Source organism: Aethalodelphis obliquidens, unplaced genomic scaffold, assembly GCF_003676395.1.
Source record: "Aethalodelphis obliquidens isolate GAN/ISIS:26980383/991018 unplaced genomic scaffold, ASM367639v1 scaffold879, whole genome shotgun sequence".
NCBI lineage: Eukaryota > Metazoa > Chordata > Mammalia > Artiodactyla > Delphinidae > Aethalodelphis > Aethalodelphis obliquidens.
In genome coordinates, this window is record NW_020838790.1 from 1 (window position 1) to 7,745 (window position 7,745).

General features: G+C 44.7%; 2 protein-coding genes across 2 annotated transcripts; both read right to left on the bottom strand.

Moving 5' to 3' along the window:
* Window positions 1–420: 420 nt before the first annotated feature.
* LOC113616918 (2'-5'-oligoadenylate synthase 1-like) lies at window positions 421–3,503 on the bottom strand. Its single transcript, XM_027100275.1, has 3 exons — window positions 3,051–3,503; window positions 1,979–2,267; window positions 421–749 (listed from the first exon to the last, which is right to left on the bottom strand). The coding sequence occupies exons 1-3, from the start codon at window positions 3,228–3,230 to the stop codon at window positions 421–423; spliced, it is 798 nt and encodes a 265-aa protein (XP_026956076.1). The 5' UTR covers window positions 3,231–3,503.
* A 124-nt stretch (window positions 3,504–3,627) lies between these two features.
* Window positions 3,628–7,314, bottom strand: LOC113616919 (2'-5'-oligoadenylate synthase 1-like). The gene is made up of 3 exons (XM_027100277.1): window positions 7,044–7,314; window positions 6,137–6,218; window positions 3,628–4,050 (listed from the first exon to the last, which is right to left on the bottom strand). The coding sequence occupies exons 1-3, from the start codon at window positions 7,268–7,270 to the stop codon at window positions 3,946–3,948; spliced, it is 414 nt and encodes a 137-aa protein (XP_026956078.1). The 5' UTR covers window positions 7,271–7,314; the 3' UTR covers window positions 3,628–3,945.
* Window positions 7,315–7,745: the final 431 nt, after the last annotated feature.

A 7,745-nucleotide genomic window follows, 5' to 3' on the forward strand; every position in this document is an offset into this window, starting at 1 on the left:
TGTGTGTGTGTGTGTGTGTGTGTGTGTGTGTGTGTGTGTGTGTGTGTGAAAAAGGTAAGAAAGAGCCATGGTTTTGTCCAGAGTAACTGGAAGGGTGGAGTTGTTATTTCCTGATACGGGAAGACCAGGAAGAATGAGACACCTGAGTCCACTGGCACCTGTCCCGGGCCCTACCCTTCTTCTCCCTTTCCTTTCCCCTCCTCCCCACAACCTCTACTCTTCCACCTTCTTCCTCTCATCCTCTCCTTCCTTGTTCCCTGACTTCTCCCCTTCTTCATGCTCTTTCCCTCTTTTCATCTCTGTCCATCTCCCTCCTTCCTCCCCCATCCTTTCAGATTCCTCTCCTCCTCCCGATCCTCTTTCTTCTCTTCCCCACTCCTCTCCCCTCCCCTCCCCTTCCTTCTTCCCCCTCCCGATGCCTCATCCTTGCTTCCTCCCCACACCTCCCCCTCCTCCTTCCCTCCCTCTATTCCACCCCTCCCTCCTCCTCTTGTCCTCACTCTCTTCCTTCTCTCCCTCCTCCTCCTCCTCCTCCGCTCTCTGTCTGGATGGGACATGCCATACCATTTGGTACCAGTGCTTCACAAGGCGGATGAGGCTCTTCAGCTTGGTTGGACACTCCTTCAGGAAGGCTCGCTGCAGCTCCGTGAAGCAGGGGGAGAACTCGCCCTCTCTCCCCAGGAACTCACACTTTTGGATAAGCCGGACGTAGACTTGAGGGTCAGGCCTGTAGCCTTTGATCACCTGACCTGTTGGGAATTAATCCATAATGTGAAGATGTCAGCTTTTCTCTGAGTTTCTTTCAATCCCTCTGAGGAGACAAGCTCACTGACCATGGGGTGCAGTGGAAAGGTCAGCAGGCCCAGAGCCAGGAGGCCTGAGGGTCATCCCCAGTCCTCGTCACTCCCATCTCCACTGCCGTCACCCCATCCAAGCCAGCATCATCTCTCACCTGGACACAGCAGAGATGGCAGCAGCCTCCTTCCTGGATCCTCCACAGCCCATTCTCTACCCAGCACCCACAGAGGCCTTTTAAAACCTGATCCTTCCACTTCTTGCTTCCCAGGACATCCGAATAAAATCCAAAGTCCTCGCAGTGGCCCAGGAGGTTTGGTGTGACCTGTCTCCTGCCACCTCTGCCGTCTCACCTCTTGCCTTGATCCCTTTGCTACTTACTCCCCCGGTTATTTCACTTCTTCAAATATGCCAAGCTCATTCCTGTCTCAGGGCCTTTGCACTTGCTGTTTCCTCTTCCTGGAGCCCCCAGATCTTCCCAGGTTTGGCTTCCTCTCATCCCTCGGGCCTCGGGTCAGCGGTCACCTCCCTTGTTGCCCTGTCTAAACACTCCCTCTAAGCCCCATCATTCTCTTTTGAATCAGCATATTTAGTTTTTGTCACAACAAGTTATCCTTTCATTTATGGTATTTAAATTATTATTGTCAGGCTATAGGAGAGAAGTTCCCTGTCTGTCTCATTTATGGCCATAGAACAGTGCCTTGCACATGGAAGGTACTCAGTGGAAATGAGCCTCAGAGATGTACTGCTTCCTGTCCCAATGTTCCTGCAGATTGTCTACAGATTCCAACCCTCAGATAAATTTGATATTTCCTTATGCTTTGGATAAAAGATGAAATTAACACACTGTGTTTACACCAGACATACGCTGCCTCATTTTTAGAAAAAGAAGATTCACACACTTTGCCAAGAGTAAAACTAGTAAGCTTGGCAGGTGTTCTATAAAAATATACTGCTCCCAAATTGTACCAATTTGTTGTTAATGTCACTGCAGTGGCTCAGTATGACCCTAAACATTCTTGCCCCAGAAGAGATGCTAGGATCTCCTCCCCACTTGAAGGGATGCCCTGTTTAATAAGACTCTCAAAGTGAGAGAGATTTCTGCTCAGAAACATGAAAAGAGAGCAGAAGAAGCCCTGACATAGGACAAAGGCTGAAACACCTTGTGGCTGAGAGTGCTCACCCAGGGCATCAAAAGCGGGCAGGACATCAAACTCCACCCACTCGTGGAGCTCACGGGATCTAAGCTCGAAGCTGAGAGCACGGGGATTCTCCCATTGCTGTTTCTGGACCTCAAACTTCACTTCAAATGTTTCCTCCCTTTGACAGGCTTCCAGCTGTGTCCTAATTTCCTTGATGAATTCTCCTCGGCGCTGAAGTTGTTCCTCAAAATTATTAAGATTGGTGAGGAAGACGACGAGGTCAGCATCTGATCGGCCCCTGAGGGTCGTGCCTTTGCCTGAGGAGCCACCCTGAAAAAGGTGATGAGAATGAGAACTGATATTTATCATTGAGAAGAGCCTCCCTAAATAAAATGCTGAGAACAATCACTAACATTTTGAGTACTAGCCACTGTTCTGAAGGCATTACCAGTCTTAACTCCTAGAATGCTCACAAGAACTCTGTGATACTATTATTATCTGTTCCCATTTTCCAGATGGGGAAACAGTTGCTGAGAGAGATTATGTATCAGCCCAATCACACAGCTAGTAGGTGGCAGAGATGCAATTCAGTCTGTGTTCTTTACCCCCTGTTCTTTACGACCTTATATAATTAATACTGTAAACTGGCCCATGGCCTATTTTACTTGATCTGCAAGCCCTGCAAAGTACTGGGAATTATGGATGATGAAACTGAGGCACAGAGAGGTTAAGTGACTCACCCAAGATTTCACAGCAGCAGGTGCTATCTGCTTTCAAAACTTATACTCTTAACCAGCTCACGAATCTGCAGGAATGGTGAGTTCCCAGCCTGGTCAATGATTAGCGGATTATTGATACAGCTGGGCTTCAGTTTGCCTATCTCTGTGGTGGACGTGACATAGGTGGTTTATAAACTTGACCTGGGCATTTGTTAAAAACTTACAGGTGGAGGCCCTCACCCCAGAAGCTACTTTCACAAGCTGTGGTTATAGTTTTGGCATGGATAAATCAGAAACCACCAGCCCCAGAGATCTCAACCTTTTGCTCTCTGTCTCTGTGGAAACACTTGCTCATTCAGCCCCCTTCTCCCCAGCCAGGCAGTTCTGGACTCACCTTCACAACTTTGGACACCCGAACAGGGTGGGAGGCCCCTTGGAAACATCTCTCCTTCAGGAAACTGCAGATGATGTGGATGGCTTCATTGACCTGTGTGTAGAAATCCTCGTCTGGCAGGAGGTGGTCTTCGATGAACTTGTCTAGATACTTGGCCGGGGTATCACTGAGCTCCATCATGATGCTGGGACAGGAGAGCCAGAGAGGGCAGAGCTGGAGGGGAAAACCTTTTAGCTTCTATCTCTTCTGCTGCCTGGGTCCAGGAGGCTGTTAGTTTCATTTCATTGGAAGGGAGGAGGTGTGCCCTGAGTCTGGGCTGCTGTTGGTTTCGTTTCCTTGTAAGGGAGGAGCTTTGCCCTGAGTCTTTGTCTCTCAGCATATCAAACATTCCTTTGATTCTGAACCCTGTTCAGTCTCCCAGCTCTTTCCTCCAGTATTCCAGAATTACTCCCTGCCTTTAACAGGCAACCTAGAACATCTGGTCTTTCTTCAGACTGTACTCTGAAAAGGTACTTTTTAAGCCAAGTTAGTACTTCACCCAAGAGTAATCATAAGTAAAAACACACTTTTGGTTTCCTTTTCCTCTTTTTTCGTTGCTGACAAAATTGTTTTATTGTCTCCTGTGATTTTTGCAGCAGTACATGTATATTGCAAACAGCAATGGTCAGAAAAATCCAAAAGCATAAAGTCCATCCCTGATCCTAAACCTGAAAGACTACAACTACTTTGGTGCAGATCTTTTCAGATGTTTTTCTAGGTTAACACACACATACACACAAACATAATTTCCTTCTCTCTCTCTTTTTTAATGGCATGACTATAATGGTTTTACTTTTTGATTAATAGACTATTTCTTAAGGCATTTTTAAGTCGATAGAAAAATTGCGAGCTGTCCCTAGCTGTGCAGCTTTGAACACGTGTGTAACTGGGCATGCCTCAATGTCCCAATCTGTAGAGAGGGCAAACTTTTCTCACTCACAGAACTGCTTCTGAGGATAATCTGAAAAGAAGAGACACAAAAGGGGATTTGAAAGGTATCAAATGCTGAGCAAAAATAAAGGACAGGGACTTCCCTCGCGGTCCAGTGGTTAAGACTTTGCTTTCCAGTGCAGGGGGTGTGGGTTCGCACCTGGAACAGTTCTTCGCTCAAAAAGATAAAAAGTTTTGGAAAGATGGAATTATGAAGTTGCCTGAAAAATGGAAGAAGGTAGTGGAACAAAAGGGTGATTACGTTGTTCAATAAAGTTCTTGGTAAAAATGAAAAAGGGGTCTTTTATTTTTACTTGAAAACCGAAGGTACTTTTTGGCCCACCCAATGTGATCTCCTCCCCATTTTTTAGGAACATCTTATTTTGGTAAGGCTCTCAAACTGTGCGGGCTCTCAAACTGCTCGGAAATATGAACAGAGAGAGAAAGGAGCCCTGATACAGGACAAAGGCTGAGACTCCATGTGGCTGGGAGGGTGGAAGGCAGGTAGTACATCAAACTGCACCCCACACAACACTATAAAGCAACTACACTCCAATAAAAGTTAATAATAATGAAAAAAATAACTGCACCCCCTGGTGGGGCTAGGGCACCTGACCACGATGCTGAGTGCCCAGGGCGGCTCAGAGAACTCCACCCTCATATCTGTTGCTTCAACCTTAGTTCTTCCCAGTTTCATTTCTTCAGCAGGAAGTTGCCCAGAATGGGGACTCAGCTCTGGGCAGTCAGGAATTTATGACTCGGGTGCTTCAAATTTCATGAGAGCATTTCCGTCACCCCTAACACACTTGCTCCTCTGCTTCTGAACCTCATGAGCCAGCAGCTCCAAACTGCAGCACCCTTGAGCCTTCTGTCGCCTGGGTCTGCCAGCTTTGCCCAAACTATCAGAGCTCAGCTGACAAATACTTATCACAAAAGGTTTTGAAACAAAATGCTTTACTGTTTCTTGTGGTCATTCAAGCAGTATAAATTTACAGCAAAACAAAAATCACAAAATTCAGAAAAGTATAAAGCTCACTCGCTCACCGTGCTTTAATCATATATACCCACTGAAAACATTTAGGTCTTCATGAAACCAACCATCACAAAATGAAATTAAAGAAAACCTACTAAGTACAATAACATAAAAACAAGTATCTAGGAATAATATGACAAAACACACTTAAGACCAATGCAGGGAAAAACTATAAAACATAGTTACAGAGTAATTCAAGAAGAGGAAAATTAATGGAAAGAAGCTCCAAGTTTGTGGATTGGGATTCTCAATAGATGTCATCTTCCCTGAACTAATTTATGGAATTCTAATCAAATGCCTCCCCGTATTTTGGGTGAAATTTCACAAACAGAATATAATATTAACATAGAAATAGAGCCAAGAGAAGACATTGGTTTGGATAAAAACAGAGTTTTCTACAAGATATTAAGAATTAACACCAGGCTAGAGTAAGTAGTCAAGGTACTATTAACTCAAGGATGCCAAAGTTGACCAATGGAACTGCACAGACTCACACACAGACGGGCTCTGGACATATGTTAGAGGTGGCTTTTACAGAACAGTGGGGAAAGGATGGTCCCTTCAACAAATGCTGCTGGAATATTTGGCGACTCAAGCAAGTGCCCAAATCTCAGTGTATTATTATGAGAACAAGAATAAGACCCATCTCACAGGGATGCTGGAGGACTCAAAGGAGGAACAGTAATATGGAGAAGCCAAAGACTGTTTCCCAGCTACACACGTGACCAGTGACTCAGGTGGTAAGAACATGCTTGATCTTTTGTGCTTCCTTAAGGGAGTTTTTATTGACTGGACTTTTGTAAATGACAATGTGAGTTGGTAAGCCTATTGTCTAATCCGGTGATTCATTCTGGGGCAGAACACATGTGTAATTTTACATTTTCTAGTAACCACAGTAAAAGAGTACAAAGACAGAGATGAAATTCAATTTGATTTAATGCAGTATTTCTAGAAGTTGTTATTTCAACCTGCCATTAATATCAGGTCACATGAGGGAATCAGGAGGTCACACCGGCACCTTCCAGGTGCTGACTGGAGACCCATCCCAATTCTTACAGCATGAGTATCCCAGCCAGACTCTAGCCTCTTGTGCCAGCAGCTGCCAGCTATATGGGTCTTTACCAGCCACATTTCCAGTAGGGTCAGCTGGGTCCAGAATCACAGGTCTGAAAAGCAACAGTTAGAGAGGGGCAGGTGAGTATGTGGGCTGTGTTGCGGGGGTCTAGAGCTCCTGGCAGAGCAAAATACCAACTTGGGCAGACTGGGACTCGGGGCAGCAGGAGGGGCCCAGGAGGGCACTGCTCCCTGGGGTGTGTCCTGAGTGCCCTCCCCTACGGTGGGCATTGAACACAAGGAGAAGGAGGCTTGCATTCGGGCCTTGATAGACCTGGGTTTGAATCTTACCTCTGCTCTTTATTAGTGGTGTGACCTTGGGCAGGTCACCTGAATCTCTAATCCTCAGTATCCTCATCAGTGAAATGCGGAGATTTGAATAACCCTACCTCAAAGCATGCTGTATGAGGATCTAGACAAGCATGTGAAGTGCTCAGAACAGTAACTGGAACATAATAAGGGGTCCATACATGTCAGTTTTAATAAGCAAAATTTTACTATTCTGTTCGAGTGTGTTGGTCTTACAGCAAGCTCTTACTTCCTGGGAGCAGTCATTATTGTTGCTGTAGCTATTGTTATTTTAGTCAAATTTCAGGTATTTCACTCATTTTCTGTTAAGGTTTGGACAAGCTCTTATTTCTCCAAACCTCAGTCATCTGTAGAATGGTTAGCATATTGCCTGCCTCACTGGATTGGAGGTTATTATTTAAATTTATTATTTAAATCAGATGGTAGGAGTGAAGTGCCCAGCACAGTGATTGACAATAGATGATGATCAATAAATATGGATCCCTCTCACTTCCTACATTTCCAAGGTGCCACAGCTGTATTCATGGGTTCATTTATGTGGGGAGCTAAGCCATGTGGGGATAGAGTACCTGGGTTTTGCAAGTTGCCTTCTCAGGTATTGTCCAGTCATAGGGTTTTCAAAGTCATAATACTTTTCCCAGTAGATGCAGAGGTGCTGGTGCTTCAGGACTAATTCCAAAACAGTCTGAAATCCCTGAGCTGTGTTGAATCCTGTTTCCATGCTTCCTTGCTCCCAAGCATAGACTGTCAGAAGCTCCAGGGCATATTGTGGGGGCAGTTTTTTCCCACGTCTCATCTTACACTGAGAAGAGGAAAAAAAATTAGGAAAATGAGTTTGTTCAGCTTTTATGTGAAGAAGAGTTAATGCCTATTCTTCTCAAACTATTCCAGAAAATTGAGGAGTAAGAGATGGTTCCAAACTCATTCTACACCAAAACCAGACAAAGATATTACAAAAAATTATAGGCCTGATGATCATAGATGCAAAAATCCTCCACAAAATATTAGCAAGGCAAATTCAACAATATATTAAAAGATCATACACCATGATCAAGTTGGATATATTCCACGGATTCAAGGATGCTTCTGTATCCACAAATCAATCAACGTGATACATTTGCATTAACATAACGAAGGATAAAAAGCATATGACCATTTCCACAGATACAGAAAAAACATTTGAGAAAATTCAACAGCCTCTGTGATACAAAATCTTAACAAGGTGGGTATGGAGAGAACATAACTCAATATAGGCCCTATATGACCAACCC

What these genes read in the sequence shown, in the direction of transcription:
- LOC113616918 (XM_027100275.1), bottom strand. Translation starts at nt 3,230, where the DNA reads ATGATGGAGCTCAGTGATACCCCGGCCAAGTATCTAGACAAGTTCATC. An exon ending in GGGTGTCCAAAGTTGTGAAG is followed by an intron (nt 2,268 to 3,050) that starts GTGAGTCCAGAA and finishes CACCTTTTTCAG; the next exon opens with GGTGGCTCCTCAGGCAAAGG. An exon ending in GCCCGCTTTTGATGCCCTGG is followed by an intron (nt 750 to 1,978) that starts GTGAGCACTCTC and finishes AATTCCCAACAG; the next exon opens with GTCAGGTGATCAAAGGCTAC.
- LOC113616919 (XM_027100277.1), bottom strand. Translation starts at nt 7,270, where the DNA reads ATGAGACGTGGGAAAAAACTGCCCCCACAATATGCCCTGGAGCTTCTG. An exon ending in AGGCAACTTGCAAAACCCAG is followed by an intron (nt 6,219 to 7,043) that starts GTACTCTATCCC and finishes GTTGCTTTTCAG; the next exon opens with ACCTGTGATTCTGGACCCAG. An exon ending in GGCAGCTGCTGGCACAAGAG is followed by an intron (nt 4,051 to 6,136) that starts GCTAGAGTCTGG and finishes TCTTCTTTTCAG; the next exon opens with ATTATCCTCAGAAGCAGTTC.